This window comes from Rana temporaria, chromosome 6 (genome assembly GCF_905171775.1).
Source record: "Rana temporaria chromosome 6, aRanTem1.1, whole genome shotgun sequence".
Taxonomy (NCBI): domain Eukaryota; kingdom Metazoa; phylum Chordata; class Amphibia; order Anura; family Ranidae; genus Rana; species Rana temporaria.
The window spans coordinates 126963789-126986083 of NC_053494.1; the positions used below are offsets into that span (position 1 = coordinate 126963789).

Consider the following 22295-nt stretch of genomic DNA (forward strand, 5'->3'; position numbering starts at 1 on the left):
ACCTACTCCTACTCAACTAATTTAAATCATTTGTCAGTCTCTGATTTACTTTTGTACTGCCTTAAAGTTGTTGTAACCGCCCTTGGACATTTTTACATATAGGTAAGCCCAGGGCTTTTTTTCAGGGGGTACTTGGTGGAACTCAGTTCCATCACCTCTGGCTCAGATCCTTTGGTGCCTGCTCACCACAATCACTTGTAAACACAGAAGTCTGGTTTCTGTGTTTACAATTTATAACTCTGCACTTTGTATGCAATGCAATCCTGGTATTTAATGCCCCTTTAAGATCCTCTTACTGTTTTCGTGAAATTTGACTGACCACACCCACTATTTGATGTGATTTGGAGGGTGTGTGTAGGGTGAGGGGATTTGTGGGGCAGTGGTTAAGTTCCAGCACCTATTGTTTGAGGGAAAAAAAGCCCTGGGTATGCCTATAATAAGGCTTTCCTATCTGTACTAAAAATATCTCCTAAACATGCACTGCTTCGGAGATATTTACCTTGTAGTGCGCCAATGAGGTCATTGGCATAAGCACAGTGAAGAAACGGCCCTCCGTGCCATTTCTTCCCAGCATGTGCCGTGACTGGCGGCTCCCATGCGCATGCGCGAAAGTGATGTCATGTGGCTCCGGCCAGTCACAGAGCCAGTTTCCGTGGCCTCCCAGAAGGAAGAGGGGCAAAGATGGATGCTTCACCAGTGGGGACATTGTGGACATCATGGGCTTCGTTTGCAGGTAAGTGCCACATAATGGGCTATTGCAGGGGAATAAAGAGGAAGTAAAACCCATTAGGTTTTACTTCCTCTTTAATAAAAATAACATGCAATAGTCAAGTCCTTAGTCTGCTGTAAAAGACATTTAACATTAAAATATAAAAAATATTACATCTTTAGAAATGTGAGTCACAGGCTATCAAGCTAATTTTTTTTCTAGCAATAAAAGGGAACTGATCTTTCACTGTACAATAGAAGGGTCTAGGATATTACCTTTTCTTCATGGTTAACAGAGGCATTTTTGGTATAGCCATATGGAAGAAGAATAAGTTGTCCATAGGAGTGCATTGTCAGGAAACACAAGATGTCAGATTTCAGCCTGCTCACCAGCTGTTGCACAGCATCGGCCTCTGGTTCTGAGGCTGGACCAGTTCCACAGAATGTAATGTCGCTACAGTTACTGGATGCACCAATAGCTACAAAGTAATAATTTAAAAGATGATGAAATCAGTCAAAGTATCTCAGTAAAGACTTAAAGTATGCTGAATATCAAGTAAAACATTCTTGGTTAAGCACAGGCAATTTTTCTAAGATATACATACTCTCCAAATGGCCTGCGAAGTCATAGTTGGTGCCTATGACCCATTGTTTTGTGTTGGATCAATGTCAGCCCATTTGAAGTGTGCAAAAACCTCTGCTTTTCATCTTACTATGAAGCAAGACTGCCCAAGTGTTCATGACAATTATATGATGTACAACTATGCCATGTTTTACTGAGATGCTGTGGATACATTATGAGGAATATAGCTTATGTGGTCTAGACCCCCAAAGCATCCAGTATAATTACAGAGCCATCATAATATTTCATCCAGACATATAAGTGTAATGTGAGCCACTTTTTCATAAAATGTTTTCCAAATGGAGAATCATATTTGCAAGACAAATGTGCTGCAAAGCAAATTTTCTTCTAGTTTCAGCTAAAACCCTAGTTCTGTCACATTCCTTAGTAAAAAGAACCATTTCACATTATCAACACATAGCAATGTGACAGAACTAGAGTTTGGCGACTGGTTTCATACCGTGATGTACCCTTTGTAAAGTGAACCTGTTACTTTGTCCAGTAAAGGCAAAATACAGGTTCATGCTCATTTTTAAAATGTATTTATTTGAATATTGTTGAAAAAATGTTTACTGAAAAAACATCAGGCCACAAACAGGCAGACTAGAAACACTGATCAATCATTCAATCAAAACAATTATGATTTTCTTTTCTTCCTCTCAACAACATGGAGCTCCCCAGAGAATTAGGCATTTAGACAAGCTGTTCAGTATAGGCAGTAAAAACCTTGCATGGTTGCGCCTAGCCCAGAAGGGAGGCAAACAAGGTCATACTTGTGAACATACAGTGGGGATCGAAAGTTTGTGCACCCCAGGTAAAAATTTGTATTAATGTGCATAACTAAGCCAAGGAAAAATGGAAAAATCTCCAAAAGGCATCAAATTACAGATTAGACATTCTTATAATATGTCAAAAAAAATTTGATTTTTTTTCCATCATTTACACTTTCAAAATTACTTTTTAAAAATGTTTTTTATCTTAATGCATTTTATGCATTGAGATAAAAAAAACTTCTGTGTGCATCAGCCCCCCTCAGCCCCACTAATACTTACCTAAGCGTAATCTCGATTCTGCGATGTTTCATAGTTACATAGTTGGTGAGGTTGAAAAAAGACATCAAGTCCATCAAGTCCAACCTGTGTGTGTTTTTATGTCACTATTACATTGTATATCCCTGTATGCTATGGTCACTCAGGTGCTATCTAATAGTTTTTTGAAATTATCTATGCTCCCTGCTGAAATCACTGCCTGTGGAAGAGAATTCCACATCCTTATCATTCTTAGGCCTCGTAAACACAACCGTTTTCCTCAACAGAATCCATCAAGAAACTTGGTGGCAGAGCCTTTTTGCAGAGGAAAACGGTCGTGTGTATGTTTTTCGTCGAGAAAAATGATGTGGAACTCGACGAGAAAAAAAGAGAACAAGTTCTCTTTTTCCTCGTCGGGAGTCTCAATTTCCTCGTTGTTTTTCTCGTCGTAAACCAGCCCGATGAGAAACATGACGAGGAAATTGAGACTCCTGACGAGGAAAAAGTGTACTTGTTCGTGTGTATGCTTAGAAACCCGCACATGCTCAGAATAAAGTATGAGACGGGAGCGCACCTTTGGTAAAAGTAGCGTTCGTAATGGAGATAGCACATTTGTCACGCTTTAACAGACTGAAAAGCGTGAATCGTCTTCTCTTAACACGCAGTAACATGAGATTAGCAAAAGCAGCCCCAAGGGTTGTGCCAGTGGAATCAAACTTCCCCTTTATAGTGCCGTCGTACGTGTTGAACGTCATCGCGTTTGAGAACGACGAGATTTTGTCTTGACAGTGGATACGCAAAGAAAGCTTGTTAAGATTCTCGACAAGCCTAACAAGGAACTCGTTGAGGAAAACGATGTTTCATTTACGACGAGTTCCTCGGTCGTGTGTACGAGGCCTCACAGTAAAGAACCTTCTATTCAGTTTAAGGTTAAACCGCTTCTCTTCTAATTTTAATGAATGCCCGCGTGTCTTTTTAAATTCCCTTTTGTGGAAGAGCTTTATCCCTATTGTGGGGGTCACACCAGTACGGTATTTGTACATTGAAATCATATTCCCTCTCAAGTGTCTCTTCTCTAGAGAGAATAAGTTCAGTTCTTGCAGTCTTTTCCCATAGATGAGATGCTCCAGTCCCTTAATTAGCTTTGTTGCCCTTCTCTGGACTTTCTCCAGTTCCAGCACATCCTTCCTGAGGACTGGTGCCCAGAACTGGATGGCATACTCCAGGTGCGGCCAGACCAGAGTCTTGTAGAGTAGGAGAATTATTGTTTTATCTCTGGAGTTAGTCCACTTTTTAATGATTTGCATGTCATTGCTGAGCCTGTCATCTACTAGGACCCCCAGGTCCTTTTCCATCCAAAATTCCCCCAGAGGTTCACCCACAGGTGAGTAGATTGCATTCATGTTTTTGCTACCCATATGCATTATTTTAAATTTTTCTACATTAAACCTCATTTTCCATGTAGTTGCCCACCTCAATAATTTGTTCAGATCTTCTTGCAAGGTTTTCATACCCTGCAAAGAAATTATTGCCCTTCTTAGATTTGTATTGTCTGCAAATACTGATATTGAGCTGCTTATCCCATTCTCCAGGTCATTTATGAATAAATTAAATAGGATTGGACACAGGACAGAACCTTGGGGGACCCCACTTTCCACACCAGACCAATTCTAGTACTCTCCATTTATCACTACCCTCCGAATTCACCCCTGTAGCCAGTTTTCAATCCATGTACTCACCTTTTGATCCATGCAGACAGACCTTACTTTGTAAGTAAATGTTTATGGGGAACTGTAGCAAATGCCTCTGCAAAATCCAAATACAGCACATCTACCGGGCTTCCTTTATCTAGATGGCAGCTCACCTCCTCATAGAAGGTTAATAGATTGGTTTGGCAAGAACGATTCTTCATGAATTCATGCTGATTACTGCTAATTATATCATTCTCATTGTTATAGTCTCGTATTTTCCCCTTATTATGTGCATGAGTACCTTGGCCATTTGAGACTTTCCCTCCTGATTGGCTGAGACACAGCAGCAGCGCCATTGGCTGCCAGCAATACAATTCAGTTATACAATGATTAGAGAGAGGTGGTGGACACACAGAGCTGCAGCTCAGCTCAGATGAGCCCATAGCAAGCTACTTGCTATGGGGGCATTCAACAAGAGGTAGGGGCCAGGAGCACCAGTGAAGGACACAAGAAGAGGAGGATCTGAGCTTCTCTGTGCAGAACTACTGCACAGAGCAGGTAAGTAGAACATATTTGTTATTTTTGATGAAAAGAAAAAATAATAATTTAGTATCACTTTAACTCCTCATTTAAAAATAAAATGTCCTATTTTTTACCTAAATTGTAGTTCTTAATTAAAGCCAATCTCTGGGCAAAACTCCTTCCACCCTTATACCTACCTCCTTCCCCCTTCTGATCCATTAATTGGTCAATCTTCGAGAGCTTTTTTTTTTTTTTTACTTATCTAATGCCACCATTCATGCTTCTCACTAGTGCTGCTTCCAGGACTGATGACTAGTGATTCAATGCTATATTCTGTTCCTCGATGACCAGGTGCCTCTTCATCACATAATCACGCCTCTGCAATCTCTTGTATCTTAAGAGGACCCCTTTGATGGACAACCAATAGGAAGTGGCCGCATTGTTTAGGCAACCATGAGAATTTCGGAAGAAAAATCATCCTTCTATACAGATTTGGGTAAGTAAAAGGGACTTTTGGATTTATTTTTCTTTAAATAATCTACCAAAGGCCCACATTTGGTGGACATGTCCTAAGGTATGCAGACTATAGGTCAGGGTCTACACTCTTCTACGCAATATGCTCCATTCCAGCCTTAAAAGAGACCCCTTTGAAGCCCTTCTATGTAAACCCATACATGAACTCCTCCGCCCGGAACACCAATCAGCTCTGCACCTTTTTAATGCAACTAAGTTGACCATTGGGAGGGCATGGAAAACCTCTGTACTCGATGGACTCTTCCCCCTCTTCTTTCCTCCCTCTTTTTTCTTCTCTTTCTCTTAGGCCCCCTCCTACTCCCTGCAGTCTACCGATTCTCTTTTTTTTGTGCACTCTTCCCTGAGACTCCCGATTTCAAGGAGTTGGTCTAGTGACGATGGTTACAGCGATACAGAATAAATAAAACAGAAAGACCAAACAAAGAAAAAAAAAAATCTCTATTTCCACAATCAATATGCAGTTAATCTATGAATGTATGCACCCCTTTCTGCTGCTTGGAGTTTTTGAGTTTTTGCCTACCATATAGCATACTCTGGGACATTGATTGACTTTTTTTTACGACATACTGCTGCCGTTTTTATTTTCTCTTTTTTTTCTTCTTTTCTTATTGTACTGATGAATATTGTACCACGTATATAGCATCCCTTTGTTGGGATTCTCCTCTTCATCTTATGTTTGATGTAACCATCACACTGTTGCACTAACCTGTTGTAATTACTTTTCTACCAATAAAAACTTTGTATCTCCCCCCCCCCTTTTTTTTTTGTATTTTTTTTTTCTCTCTCTTTCTCTCCCTCTTTCCGTTTCCTTTTCTTTCTCTCTCTTTTCCTCCTCCTCTTTTCACCTACTGAAGCTGGATGTGGGGAGTGGACGGGGTCTCCACTGGTAGGCCCCCTCCCCCTTCCCACTTGAATTAAGAGGAACGAAATGACAAATAGGAGATGTAGACCAATAGACAGGGTTGTCAGGTTAACTGTGGTCTCTGGGAGTCCACGGAAGCCCTTTTTATTGGGAACGATTAGATATGTTACCCCTGAGCCACTTTACTGTACATCTTCTTCAGGTACGGGGTATGGTAGAGATGTCTTATAAAGATCTTGTGATTGTTCTCTGATACATGCCTTGCATACCTAAAATGTACCTTTAATCCTCCTGTAAACGTTTTGTTACATATCCTCTTGTAAAAATTGAGCTTTTCTATTCGTTGCCCTCTGAGGCTATGTTTGTACCATTGTATTTGCCTTTCTTTTTCAATAAAATCTTCATGGATTAAAAAAAAAAAAAAAAACTTTGTAAAATAAATAATTTACCAATTATTCGGGGGAGGAGCAAAGGGTGGGGGGTATACTCAGAATTCAACTTTAGCTCATACTGAAGAATCATACAAGGTAAAATATATGTACAGAATAACATTTTAAATCTTTGTTAATGTATTTTTTACATCCCCATATAAACATCGTCCCTTGCAATGAACTTACTGCACCAATTTGAATCAAAGTTTCGATTGAGGTCTACTCCAAAGCAAGTTCCATTGTCATGGGGTGAGCGTGATTTTCTCCAGAGACGATCCTATGCATTAAAGCAGGATAAAACAGAGATTGAGACTAAAGAGATTACTTAACTATGACACTAACACTTTTAGACTGTATGGAAGTAGGTAATATTATTGAAAATCATCTTACTGGGTCATATTTTCTTACCGTAGTCCAGGAGTACACAAACCCATCAATATTGAGGACAGGAACAATATAAAAGTCTATATTTTCTAGGGCTTTATGTATGACTTTATTGCTGTTATGTTGTTCAAGTAGCTGCATGGAAAAACAAATGTAAAAAGTTTATTTATATATTTTATTTGATCTTACAGACTCCCTGAATAAAAACGAATACATATACAATTGGCACATAATTATATATATTACACACCTAGAATATGAAAACAAAAGAGGTAAAATATAAGATCTGCCTCTATTTGTAGGTGTTATGGGAAAATGTGTGAGCATTGAGCATTGAGAAGAGGTGGATCACAAGCACTTGGTGTGGGTGTTTATATATGGACAACATATGAGCACAATTAAGACACTGTAAAGGTGTGGTGGACTATTTCTTGAAATTTTGTGATTCATACTGGGCTTATATAGATATATAGAAATATTTGTGTTAATGGCTGATCGCTTAGCGCCACCTTATATCTGTAATTTTATTGCAGATGTAATGGTATGCTGCCATTGATGTAAAGGTGGCAGCAGTGATCAATGTTTGTATATATTATTGAAGTTTTACATCAGATGTTACATTATCTTTATCTTAAATTTTATTTTTTATCTTTTTATTTACCCATGTTTGTTTTTAAATGTTACATGTAAAAATTGTATTATATTTTTCTAGAACCCCAAAACATTATATATATTGTTTTTAAAGGAGTTGTAAAGGAAAAAAATGTTTTGCCTAAAATTAATGTCTGCAAGGTAGACAGACAGAATAGTGTAATGATTCTGTTAAAAAACAAGTAAATACCTATTAAATTCCTTCATCTATATCACCTCCGGCGTTCTAATTTCTGTTCTCTCATTCACTTCCTGGTTTGCGGTGCTCGTTCATGTAAGAACTACATTTCCCAGTATGCATTGCGGCACGCCCAGTAATTCACACCTCCTTGAAGTCTCTAACACGTAGAGAGCGTCCTGCCACACAGATGTAGTTCCAAGGAGGGGGTGAGCACGTCACTGACCACCGCAGTAAAGCCTCCCTTCACGGTGGTGAGTAACAATCAGACAAGCAGGAAGTGAACAGAACAGAGAAGAAATAGAGCAACTTCTGAGCAAAAACGAACAATGAGGAAGTGAAAAGAGGAATGTCTGCAGGTAAAGGATGCTTATTATGAAAAAAAAAATCCTTTACAACCACTTTAAGCAGAGGCCCTAGTGAGTAAAATGGTGGGATTTGCAATATTTTATGTCACATGGTATTTGCACAGTGTTTTATTTAAACGTACATTTTTGGGGAAAAAATACACTTTAATTTTAGTGCACACAAACACAAATCTAATACCTATTTATTTTTATTTTTTTGTAAAACATAAAAGATGATGTTATATTGAGTAAATAGATACCTAAAAAACATGCCATGCTATAAAATTGTGCACATTTGTGGAACTGCGCCAAACTGCGGTACTTAAAAGTCTCCATAGGCAACGCTTTACTGTATAAGCCTTTACAGGTTACCAGTTTAGAATTACACAGCAGGTCAAAGTCAAGGACGTCATAGTCAAGGATGCCTACGGATGGGAAGTGGCTAAATAGCAAAGTGAAACTTTGCTTAGTAAATAGGGTGAAACTGTATTCACTTCGATTATCCAATCATGTGTAATCATGTTAAAATTTTTTTTTTTTTTTTTTACCTTAACACAGTATTACTTTATTCAGTAAGCTAAGAGGACTTTTATTTGCAATTTGCACATCAAGACATTATACAAATTGGTTAACAAACTTAACAACACAATATCAATGTTTTTATTATGATGTGCTTATTCAGCAGAGCAAAGTAGAGAGTACAAAGTGCAACAAGTCAAGGTAGCTGATCACAAGTCACAAGTCACACTTTGCAGATCTGACTTCATTAAGGATAATTCTAAATGCTATGGACTGCCTCACTTTGCACATCATTGTTTTTGTACAGCTTTGTTACAGGTTATAAACTGAACACACACGTATTTAGTAGTGTTACTGCAAAGGTTTTTTTGGTTAGTTATATTTATCTGAGTATAGTATAGCATAGTAAGTTACTTACCTCTCTAATAAACCATTGACAAAATGCTACTGAAATCCATTCCCGGGCATGTATTCCACAGTCCATCCAAATAATTTTCTTTTTTTTATCAGATGGATATCCAATCTGCAAAATCATTAAATACATGTAATCAATGAACATTCTCCTATCAGGACAGATTTTAATTTAGTCAGATTATGAATAATTGGGTAGTGATATCACCAGGAGAAGAATTTAGTCTATAGAGAATGCATGTTTTTCATTTTACAGTAAGAATTCTAATTTATTTTAGATACAATCACTATTTTTATTTAAACCAGTTATATAAGCTTGAGGAAAGTCTAGGATCAATCATATGACCTCTAAAGTAACAGGAAACTTTATGTGCAAGACGCTGTTTGTAAAACAAAAATACTTTATCACAACTTTTTAATGACAGCATCATAATAATGTATTAATAACATGTTTTGAGAATGTTTATTGATCACTTACTGCCACTGCCCGTACACTTGTAGCATTCCTAAGGGTTATAGTCCCACTGCACTGTCTACCACAATATATGTTGCATAAAAAAAAAAAATTGTTCACTTTAAATGCGAACCATGAAGCACAATTACATGCATTCACCAAAAGTAAAAACCAATTGAATTATTCTCAGTGCCCGGTTTAATGTGTTTTAGCCCTTTGGTTACATATATATGGTTACATTACTTAGAGAAGCTTTGTGCCAACTGAATGGCTACTTTCTACCTACAAACCACACCATCTATGGGCAGCACAGTGGCTAAGTGGTTAGCACTTTGTCTAGCTCCTGACTCCGGTTTCCTCCCACACTCCAAAGACATGCTGGTAGGTTAATTGGTTCCTATCTAAATTGGTCTTAGTATGTGTCTGTTTGAATGTGAAATAGGGGCCTTAGATTGTAAGCTCCTTGAGGGCAGGGACTGAATGTATAATATACAGTATATGTAAAGCACTGTGTAAATTGATGGTGCTATAGAAGTACTTGTAATAAATAAATCTCAACTCTCATTACCCAGTCTCCCTGACGCTCATATTGGACAGCATTTCACAAAGAATAGAGAGCTACACGTACATGCAGATTCTTTAATAGTTAAGCAGTGTGAGTTTCCCAACAACCTTACCTGAGGCAAACCTCTGAAATCAACCTCTAAGGGCCCTTTCACACCTGTTCACTCTAGTGCATTATGTTGAGAGTTGTCAAGCATTCCTGTAGGCAGCCCAATTATTTGAATTTGTTTTTTTTTCTTGCTTTTTTTTTTTTGACACAGCACACCACAACACATTGTAGTACATTACCATGGGTTGCAGTGCACATCAACTCAGGTACACTGTGGAGGTCGAAAGTGAATGCCACTATAATACACTGGTGTGCACATAGTGTGCACATTGCAACGCACTAGTGAGAGGCCAGCTAAAAGGTTAGTTCATACTAAAATTAAAACAAAATATTCTATGCAGTTTAACTGTTATTAAGTATGTAGCACACTCCTAGGTATATGCTTGAGTGAGTGTACTATAGTTTTTTTGTGTTTCTCTGCTTAACAGAGAGACAGTAAGTAAATGTATGTGCTGTCTACTTAACAGAGCATGTGATTGTTTAGCAGAGTCTGCTCAGTGTACTCTGGTGCTGCTCATGTTGTCTTGAAGTTTTACACAGGTCTGGTAGCAATGGGATGTGCTGGACAGTGGGGTGGAAACCAGGCAAATGAAAGCATTAATAGCTATAAAGCCCTGGTCAATTAGAAGGGGAGGTGCCCCAATGCATGCTGGGTAACTGTACTTATATTTGATAAGCACATGGGCTCTGAGTCTTCCTCTACAGAGAGCGGTCCAGGTGGGGAGGGGGCCTGCTACCCCTCCTCAGCACAGGCTGCCATGACCTGACGGCCTGAAACATTGAAGCTGATTCCCATAGTTCTCCTGAGAGCTGGCTGAGGGAGGATCTTCATGTGGGCTGCCATCCACCCGCTCTACTCATTATGGCCCACGATCGGTTACCAAGTTGCTTAAGTGGCCCTTGCTCTTCAAAAGATTGGGCACCCCTGCTGTAGACTGTGCCCTGGAGCTTGAACTGTATTACGGTGTCAAGCTATTGCAACCCCCAGTGCTGAATAGAGTCCTTGGTTGCGACACATTCCTGCTGTCCTCAACAATGTTCATGTATAAAACTTACTTTAAAGTAGTAAATTGGCCTAATTTCATAAGTTGATCCCAAATAATTTAATGTAACTAGATGTGGATATTTATGCTTGATTTGGTCAATCCACTTGTAAATCTGTAAAAGACAAATAAAACTGTATAAATACTTATGTGTCTATGAAAGGTCTCATTTATCCAGGTCATGATAGATCTAGTGGTAGTTAGACACATACAACTAGACTTGTTCTGTAAAGTTGAATAAGTTATGTAGCTTAACCAAACTTTTTTCAGTTCTTCAGCTCTGTAGATGTGGACTGCACAAACTATGAAATATCTTTAACATTACAGAACAATTCCAGTTGAATGTGCCTAACTACTACTAGGTATACTTACTTATGTATTAATTATGGGTACCACATTTGTAGAGCAAAATTCTATTAGGTCACAACTGGATGTTTTTACTATGTACAGGACTACATACTTTAAAGTAAAACTATAGGTAGAACTTGTTTTTCCATTTTGGATAGCGTAAAGGAGGGTCATAACCCCTGTCTGATTTTAAATTTTTCCGCCATTTGTGTTCCATTGTGGAGATTTTCCTTCACTTCCTGTCCCATAGCCAAAGAGGATGTTAGAGGAAATCGCTGCAAATTAAGAGAATTCTTTGGGGACCCCCAGGTCACCGGGACTAGTATCCCCATTGTAAGAGTCCCCCTCTTTCTGGGGACTACCCAAAATGTGTGGTTTTCTTTTACTTTCACTTTCAAAGATAATGGTAAACAAGACACATAGGGAGGATGAATCTCCTTAATAGGGGCACAGACAGCAATAAAAACCGACAAGTGTTCTAATCCCTCTTCACTCTGTCCAAAACTGAAAAAAAAGTTTTGCCTTTAGTTATACTTTAAGAAGTAAAAAGGTAAACTGTGTTATGGTGCTGAATATGGGTTTGATGTTGAAAGCAATACATTTGGGTCCCCTGTCCCCAGGCACAGGTCATTTGTAAATTAATAAATTAAAGTAAATGTATAAGAAGTGCCCTCCATAATTATATTAAGAATAAAAAAAAGTAAACATTTCTTCAAATAAACTAACAAACGTGTTTTAATTTTTTCAGATAAATATGAAATATTACATAATTATATTTATATTTATATTTGATATTTATCTCAGTAGTCATTATAAATAACTCCAGCTGCTATTACCTGTCAGACACCTGCTGGTCTCACATTTTGGGTTGTCACCAGAAACGTATAGAAGAAAAATATTCCAATGGGGACATTAGTTCTTTTTTTTTTTTTTTTTGTTCCGCCTCAGAGAACTATCAGGAGACTTAATCAATTTGCGTTCATTCGCAGTCTCCTTAGTTCACATCATGGTGGGAAACTTTTTTTTTTGGTTATTTTGTTATTGCAAAAGTGCATTTAAATATATGTCAATAAATATACAAAAGAGAAAAAAAATACTTAAATATGTGAATGAATGCATTAATTTCCCCTAGCCGAACAGACCCTCATCCCACCCTCATTCCACCCCCATCCCTTAACCCCACCCTCCCGCCCTCCCCTATCTCCGAAATTCTGTCTCATATTGTATCTCTCTTTGCCCGTTATACTTCTTACACTATATCATCCTATCTATATACCTCGGTGAAAGTTTAAAATTAACCCAATCCTGCCATTTTAATTCAAATCCTCCTTCTCCTTCCTCTCCCATGAACCTGAGCTGTTCAGCATAATATATATCATTGATTTTGCAAAACCAGCTCCTCTCTAGGGTCCTTGCAAAACCGGCTCATAGGGTCCTTCCATTGTTTGGGGATCAGACTCTTTGCTGCATCTAGTACGTGGGGAAGTAAAGTTCTCATGTACTGTTTGGTTGACATTTCTGTCCCGTGGAATAGACAGACCCATGGATCAGGAGGTATTTTAATTCCGGTTATCTCCTCAATTACTAATAATACGTTATTTCAGTATGTTTTAATTTTTGGACAGGTCCACCATATATGTGACATAGTACCCACTTCGAGACAGCCCCTCCAACAATATTTGGAGGTATCATCTCGATAACGGTGTGCTATGACCGGGGTTATATACCACCGTGCTAAACATTTGAAGTTCATTTCGATCAATGCACAGTTAGTTGAACTAGTATGCGTCTTTTTTAATATTTTCCTGACCTCTAACTCGGTTTTACCCGTTTCCAATTCCTCTTCCCATTTATTAATATAAGGAGGGAAACCGGGATCTTTCAATCCCATCAAAATTTTGTAAATTGAGGAGATCCGGCCCCTTCCTTTTGGTGCCAAACACAAACGCTCCAAAGGGAACAGATTTCTATCTGACCTCGGGGGGGAGGGGAAGGAATCTACAAAATGCGTCAGCTGCATATATCGCTACCAGTTCAGCTCAAACAATTCTTTTTTTTTTACTTAATTCCTGGTAGGTAAGAATTTTGCCGTCTTTTAATATATCTTTTAATTGTGCATCTGGTTTTTTAATCCAGTTACCAAACAGGCCTATTTTCCCTGGTGCAAAAAAAAATTGTGTCGAATAGAGGGATTAATGGGGCGTTAAAGCCCCATCTGTGCTTTTTGTGTGTCCTATCCCATATGGACATGGATGCCAATGTGATCGTGTGCATGTGCGTATTTTGTTGTCTGAAATGTGGCGGTATCCAAATCTCTTTTCCTAACAGTGACTTGTTTGAACAACTTTCTAATCTAACCCACCTTTTCTCATTGTTATCTCTAACCCAATCAACCACCTGTGCCATGTGAATAGCCGTATAATATGTGTAAATATCAGGTACCCCCAAACCACCATGTTCCTTATCTCTAATTAATATTTCCATACTTATGCGCGTTTTTTTGCTCCGCCATATAAACCTATTTAATAACTGTTTTAATATTTTAAAGTAAGCACCCGGTAATACGATTGGTAACATTTGAATTTTATATAATATCTTAGGGAGAATAAACATTTTAAAACAATTTATTCTCCCTAGTAGAGATCTTTGTCTAGATGCAATTCTCTTTAAATTTATTTTAATATCATTTAATAACGGGATAAAATTCTGTAAGTAAATTAGCTCAGGGGATGCTGTGATATTAACTCCCAAATATTTTATCTCGATATCTTTCCAAATAAATGGAAACTCTTGCTTATATTTCCGTACGTCCTGTGCATTCACGCTAATATTAAGGATTTCTAATTTTAGAGGATTGATTTTGAAATTTGATACATCTCCATACAATTTAAGAGTTTTTAATAGATTCGGGAGGGTTATAGTTGGATTCGTTATATATAATAAGATATCGTCGGCGAATGCTGCGAGTTTATGTTCCCCATCATTTGTTTGAATCCCCCTGATGTCCGGGTTATTTCTAATCCCGTCCAGCAATGGTTCCAAAGATAAGATAAATAAAAGAGGGGACAGGGGGCACCCCTGTCTGGTCCCATTGAACATCTCAAATGTCCCTGATAGTATCCCATTCACCTTGACTCTTGCTGTTGGGTGTTTATACAGAGCATTTATCCACCCCATCATTTTTGGGGACATTAGTTCTGTTGACTCTAATGACAACCAGGGATTCACTCCTTTTGGAGAGATTTTCTCTCACCTCCTGTGTTGTCTATGTAACAGGAAGTGAAGAGAAATCTGCACAATGGGTCACAGATGGCGAAAAAAAAATGTCAGGGGTTATAACCCTCTCTTACTTTGGCCAAAATAAAAAGATTTGCCTTTAACCTCCCTGGCGGTATGATTATGTCTGGAATTTTGTACCAAAAGTGGTACAATTTTTTGCATGGAAATTTGGTGATATGTATTGTAGGCCTGCAATTCTTAGGAATAACTCACTTAAATCTGTCCAAACAAGAGTCTAGTAGACATCCTGGGTATGATAAAGTTCAAAACACAAAATCATAAGCTATAATATAATAAATAACTATAAATAATTATAAAACATAATAATGTAATTATAATAAAAATTGTTCAATAATGTAATCAAATCAAAAACACTGAAATTTGCTCAGTTGCAGAATTGTTGCTGTCATTATTTTTATTGTTTGATGATGAATTTCCCCACAAATCGCTATCGCTCAATTCTGCAAGTGATTCTAATTTATTATCGCTGTTTTCTAGCTGGTCTAAAAGCACTTTTGATGTAAAGGGACACTTTTTGGTTGCTATGGACAATCTCCAGTTTCCAGGCAGAATGAACAGTTTTTACTATATAAAAGTGCATGTAGGACACTGGGCAGACCACTAGGGACAAAGGGGATGTGTATTTATTTCATACAGTACTGTAATCTGTAAGATTACAGTATACTGTATGTGTATTGTGTGTTTCACTTTTTGAATTTGGCACCAAACTCGGTCCCCGTGCGTTGTAACGTCGCAGGGAACGAAGCTCGGCACTTGGCACTGTGAATCGAGCGAGGAAACACAACGGACGAGCTCGCACACACAGCGGGGACACAACGCAGGATCCAGGGACAAGGTAAGTAACTTCCCCCTGTATCCTGCAATGCAATCCCGAGTCTGGCTCTGGGATTCCGCTTTTGATATGAAAAATTCACCCCGAGCCAGACTTGGGAATACTGCCAAAGAGGTTAATTCAACTTTAAGTTCTCAAATCAGCCACAAAATGGCCATTTATGGTCTTCCAAAGGGGTGATATAACATATGGATGGATATATAGCATTTTTCTATAAAAATCTGTAAATCATTGGAATTAATTCTTGCTATAAAAATTACTTTATTAAAAATACAGTATAATATTAATGTGCAGTGTAGTATTTGTATCTTAGTTTGATTTATTTACCTTTGCACAGCTTATTCTTGTCTACACTAATTGTCAGTCCCTGTCTGCCAGTCTCTGTTTTACTGTCTGCCTGCCCCAGTTGCAGTGTCCTGACCAGTTCATGCTCCTTAGTTGCCCTTTCACTCCTGTAAGTCTGGGGTTCAGTATGCACAACTGCCATGCGTAAAGGAAAGGGGTACTTGAAACAGCGTTCCACCCAAACGGGAACTTCTTCTTTAAGCACTCCTCACCCCCTTACATGCCACATTTGGCATGTCATTTTTGTTGGGGGGGGGGGAGTGGGGGCTTCGGTAGAAGTGGGACTTCCTCTTTCTGCCCAGGGACCGCCTAGGCAACTCCTTCTTTCCTGTTAGGCAATCTCCTGGGACAAGTGACAGGTCCCAGGAGGTCGCCTGTCCATTCATAGAGCGCAGTGCGACTCGCACATGCGCAGTGAGTGCCTGGCCCTGAAGCGGAAAGCTTCCAAAATATGAATGGAGGTGCCGGCGGGGAGGGAGAGGAGCGATGCTCCGGGCGGCCGTATCGCTGGAGCAGGTACAGTGGGGATTGAAAGTTTGGACACCCTAGGTAAAAATTTGTATTAATGTGCATAACGAAGCCAAGGAAAGATGGAAAATCTCCAAAAGGCATCAAATTACAGATTAGACATTCTTATAATATATAAAAAAAAGTTAGATTTTATTTCCATCATTTACACTTTCAAAATTACAGAAAACAAAAAAATGGCGTCTGCAAAAGTTTGGGCACCCTGCAGAGTTAATATCTTGTACTGCCCCCTTTGGCAAGTATCACAGCTTGTAAACATTTTTGTAGCCAGCCAAGAGTCTTTCAATTCTTGTTTGAGGTATCTTTTCCCATTCTTCCTTACAAAAGTCTTCCAGTTCTTTGAGATCTCTGGGCTGTCTGTCACGCACTGCTCTTTTAAGGTCTATCCATAGATTTTCAATTATGTTGAGGTCAGGAGATTGTGAAGGCCATGGCAAAACCTTCAGTTTACACCTCTTGATGTAATCCCCCTTGGATTTTGAGGTGTGTTTAGGATCATTATCCATTTGTAGAAGCCATCCTCTCTTTAACTTCAGCTTTTTCACAGATCAAGTTACCATCCAAAATGTGCTGAAATTTTATTGAATCCATTTTTCCTTCTACTCGTGAAATGTTCCCTGTGCCACTGGCTGCAATACAACCCCAAAGCATGATTGATCCACCCCCATGCTTAACAGTTGGACAGAGGTTCTTTTCATTAAATTCTGTGCCCTTTCTTCTCCAAACGTATCTTTGCTCATTCCGGCCAAAAAGTTATATTTTAACCTCATCGGTCCACAGAACTTGTTTCCAAAATGCATCAGGCTTGTCTATATGTTCATTTACAAAGTTCAAACGCTGATTTTTGTGGTGAGAACGTATAAGAGGTTTTCTTCTAATGACTCTTCCATGAAGACCATCTTTGTACAAGTATCTCTTTATAGTGGAATAGTGTACCACAACTCCAGTGTCTGGCAGATCTTTCTGGAGGGATTGTGCAGTCAAACGTGGGTTTTGAATTGTTTTTCTCACAATCCTGCTAGCTGTTCTGTCTGATATTTTTCTTGGTCTTCCAGATCTTGCTTTAACTTCCACTGTTCCTGATGACTGCCATTTCTTAATTACATTCCGAACAGAGGATATTGACATCTGAAAACGCTTTGCTATCTTCTTATAGCCTTCTCCAGCTTTGTGAGCATCAACTATTTTCAGTTTCAGTTTTCTAGACAACTGCTTAGAAGAACCCATGGTGCTGATTGTTGGGGCAAGGTCAGATGAGTCTGAGCATTTAAAACCTTTGAGATTGACATCACCTGGTCTTCCCAGACGATGATTGAGAACAATCCATGACACTGGCAGGTCTTAGCTTTGCAAAGGGGGCAGTGCATGCTATAAATTCTGTAGGGTGCCCAAACTTTTGCAGACACCATTTTTTTGTTTTCTGTAATTTTGAAATAAAATCTAACTTTTTTTTGACATATTATAAGAATGTCTAATCTGTAATTTGATGCCTTTTGGAGATCTGTCCATCTTTCCTTGGCTTTGTTATGCACATTAATACAATTTTTTACCTGGGGTGCCCAAACATTTGATCCCCACTGTAAGTGTCTGTTTATTAAAAGTCAGCAGCTACACTTTTTGTAAACTTAAAAAGGCTGGAGCTCCACTTTAAAAGGGGAACTCTATACCGCACAACCCAGCAAATGCTAATTGTATTTACAAATATGCATATTCTTACCTCTTGCATTGAATGGTACTTTGTGTAGTCAAATGAGGACAGCAATGTCTGCACTCTGTGCTCATTTTCAGTGCTTTTAGCAATGAGTGCTTGTACATCACTGATCATGACTCTATAAAAGAAAAAATGAGAGAAGGAATTAAAAAAATTTGAAAAAAGCTTATTTAAAATAAAACCCTTCAAATCATTTTTATTTTCACATATTTTATTTCAAATACTAACTGAGAATCATGTGTGAGGTATAAATCAATCACTAACTATATCCATTCACCCCTTTGAACGGAGTCAACATTGCTATAATTTGAATAACTTATATCTGGCCAGAGGAATAAATGAACACCCAAGCACTTGGCGTGCCTAAACGCGCCTAAATGCATTTGCATCAGGCTCATGAATAGGTTTGAATGCCTTGAAATGTGTTTTGTCACGTCATCTGTGATGCCGGCTGAAAGAGGTTCCATTCCCCTGACTCCTTTTCTGGGTTTTGTCCATGAGGCATTGTGGTCCTGTGTTTTGTGTTCCCAGTTGTTTGAGACATTTATTTTGGATACCAAATAATTTATAATTGCAGCTTAAACCCTTTCTGCTCTAAGGCACAGTGCTGGATCAAGATTGGGCTCAGGTAAGTATTTAGGTGCACTGGGTGGAGGTGATCACAGAAGGTTTTTTACCTTAATGTACAGAATTAAAGTGATACTAAAGTCATACTAAACATGTTATACTTACCTGCCCTATGTAATGGTTTTGCACAGAGCAGCCCAGATCCTCATCTTCTCGGGTCCCTCTTCGGCGCTCCTGCCCCCTTCCTCCTGTCGAGTGCCCCCTCATAAGCAGCTTGCTATCAGGGCACCTTAGTCGAGTCACAGTTCCGTGTGTCCATTCAGACACAGAGTCGTGGTTCGGCCCCGCTCCTCTCTGTCATGATTAGCTAACTGACTTTGATTGACAGCAGCAGGAGCCAATGGTTCCACTGCTGTGTCTCAGTCAATCATGAGGGAGAGTCCCGGATGGCCAAAGCAGTCATGCACATCGCTGGATAGAGATGTGGCTCAGGTAAGTATTAGGGGGGCTGAGGCACACAGAAGTTTTTTTATCTTAGTGCCTAGAATATATTAGGCTAAAAATACTTCTGCCTTTACAATCTCTTTAACACCATCTGTGGTAATTAGTCTATAAGTCTGTGTGTCATGCCAATGATCCATTTGCAAAAGCTTGCTGGACCCTGAAAGGTTGGTGGGAATGCAGGGTTATGGGTAAAAGCCATAGGAGGTTTACTCAGAGATTATATAACCCCAGAATTAAAGACAGCATTCCAAACCCATATAATACAGTGAGGAAGATTAACTAAAATGGTTGCACTCCAAATCTGGTGCAGCTGTACATGGTAGCTCATGGGTCTTCAAACTATGGCCCTCCAGTTGTTCAGGAACTACAATTCCCATCATGCCTAGTCATGTCTGTGAATTTCAGAGTTTTACAATGCCTCATGGGATGTGTAGTTCTGCAACAGCTGGAGGGCCGTAGTTTGAGGATCCCTGTGGTAGCTAATCCGCTTCTAACTTCAGCTTGTTTAGCTAAGCTCTGATAATAAAACCTGGAAGCTGATTGGTTTCTATGCAAAGCTGTACCAGATTTTGCACACACACACAGTCTTAGTAAATAACCCCCATTATGTTTTAAAAAGTACTGTTCAAAGAAGGAACCTGTATCATTTTCCAGCAACCATATCAAAAACTTAACCTGGGACATACCAGAGGAAAGAGTGAAACAAATCATTGCCATGAGATGTAGCAAGCAAAGATAAGTGAAATCCGGCAAAATCTGACAGCAAAGATCGTTACTCCCTAATGCCAATTTCACATCAGCAACAGCCTCCCCTAAAATAATTTTGACATTAAGGACAGCAAATACTCAAAGCAAATGGCACCCAGTTCCCAAGTGAAGTTGATCTGGTCGTTCCTGGACGTCAGTGTTATGTCGGAATTCAGCAGCAGAGATGACCAGATCTATGTAGCTACACAAGGAAACTGAGACCAGACTGTATATGGTGAAATAAATATATTGATAGTAAAGCAAAATACATGCACACACCAGCAAACGGCAAACATAAAAATACAAGTGAATCACAGGCATATAACCAAAATGCCTAAAAAACTAACTATATACAATATGAACAATACAGTATATACAAGATAAATAACCTGGGTAACAGGGATTACCAGGGATGCAAGGAAGGGGGGAATCAGGACTGGGTACAGGAGCAGATATAGGACAGCAGATCACAGGGTACAGGATGCAGGGCTAGAAAAATGAGTGCAACTTTACTTACACTTAGTCTTTAGTAAATCAACCCAGATATGTTGAATTTGTTTGGCCACCTGTGTCCTAGGTTTCAAAATAAAAAATCTGCAAAAAAAAGCAGATTTAACTTGATCTCCCACATTTTACCCTCTAAAATCATCTTATGATTCAAAGGATATCAAGAGATAGATTGAACAATAAAGGGGACCGTGGGAATGCCTGTCTTGTTTCCCTTTGACATATAAAAGGTTCAGGCATCATATTTTAAGCATACATTTGAACCATAGGGATATTGTATAGAGTTGTAAGATAATGCATACATTTGCATTCAAACCCCATATGGCTATGTACCAGCTTTAGCCATGTCTAAGGTCAACAAGGCCAGGGAAGACAGAAGAGCTCTTCAGTCTACAATGCTTTATTACTGGCATTCCTTTGTGAATAATTGATAATTCCTGAACTATCATTTACAAACTCGACTTGTAAAGGTGCAAACTGTTTGGGTAACACAATTGCCACAATTTTAGATAGGAATTTAGCACCCTGATTTAACAAGGGATTGGCATGGTAGGAGCTAGGTTGGAGTGTGCCCTTCTCTGATTTAAGCAAAAGTCATATGTAGGCAGCATTACCAGGGTATGATCATATGATAATACATAGACAGCAGAGAAATAAAGGATTCTTATGTCAAAAGTTTATGAAATTCTATTGACAGACCCATGTGGGTCTGGTGCCTTAGCCGTGGGCAACTGCATTATAACTTGTTCTATTTTACCTGGAGTAATCTCAGCATTGAGGTTGTCTAAGTCATCAATTGTTAACTGGGCTTACAGTGTAGGGTGGTCTGGGTTATAATATCTTTATAACTTTAGTATCAGTGAGAATATTACCTTTTACTGTAAATGCCTGTGTTGGGTAATGTGAGAATGTGTTTAACCACTTTGCTAAATTAGCAAGTATTCTACCAGTCTTGTTACCCATTCTGAAGAGTTTCACGTCCCTTAGGGTTCTAATATTACAATGATCACAAATTATCTTACACTTCAGCCCTTCTTCCCTCTAAATCTTGGACATTTGAAATTTATATTCTACATTTGTGCACCTTATGCCATAAATATTTTTTTTTTCAGCAAATTACATTTCAGGGATGTCACATTGGCCAGGATCACCTCATGGCAATCAGCTCTTCAGACCACAGTAACTGGCAAACCTTGCTTCTTTGGGCGCTGCATTCCCTGTACCACCTTCAGGGGTGCACACCCTGGTCTCCAACCTGACACGTGACACTGGTTTTACATCCCACTGCTGGTGCTCTAACCACTATACTCTCCATAACATGTGTAGTCTAGTAATGAAAGATGGGTTTCCTGTAGATGTGCTATATCTGTTCAAAGTGGTCACCTTTGGCCAGGCAACTTCCAAGTAATGAGCTTCATGTTACTGTATATATATATATAATTGGAGAGCAAAGGGTAATCACATTGGTTCGGATAGGAAGCAAACAGTGGCTAGCAGACAGATAAATAGATAATTTCTACCATTCATAAGTGCAGAGAAAGACTGAGGGGCACCCCATGCCTGCCCATGTTGTCCGGTGAGAGTTTGAGAGGAGTTAACCAGATAGGAACAGTTTTAAACTGATATTAAACTCAGATTCAAAATTGTAAAATATTGCAGTAGCTTACCAAATTTTAGATGCAGTGGTTACATTAGTGTTCTTTTAGTTTCCTTTTTTAGGCTTTTTTCCCTTTTATTTTCAACTCTTGATCTGGCCAGTACATGTGTGTTTTTCTACATCATTTTAACCAATTGTTGACAAGCTCACGCAGATATACTGCGGCAGGTCAGCTCTCCTATGCAAAACGA

At 38.9% G+C, this 22295-nt stretch overlaps 1 protein-coding gene across 1 annotated transcript in view; it reads right to left on the reverse strand.

Annotated features, from left to right (window-relative positions):
* LOC120943787 (carboxypeptidase O-like) overlaps positions 1-22295 on the reverse strand; it is a 64380-nt gene that overhangs the window by 15798 nt on the left and 26287 nt on the right. Inside the window, exons 4-9 of the mRNA XM_040357332.1 lie at positions 18129-18240; positions 11072-11173; positions 8896-9000; positions 6807-6917; positions 6585-6675; positions 985-1187 (exon numbers count right to left, since the gene is read on the reverse strand). Of these exons, the coding sequence (XP_040213266.1) occupies positions 985-1187; positions 6585-6675; positions 6807-6917; positions 8896-9000; positions 11072-11173; positions 18129-18240 (724 nt within the window). The remainder of the gene's footprint in view (positions 1-984; positions 1188-6584; positions 6676-6806; positions 6918-8895; positions 9001-11071; positions 11174-18128; positions 18241-22295) is intronic.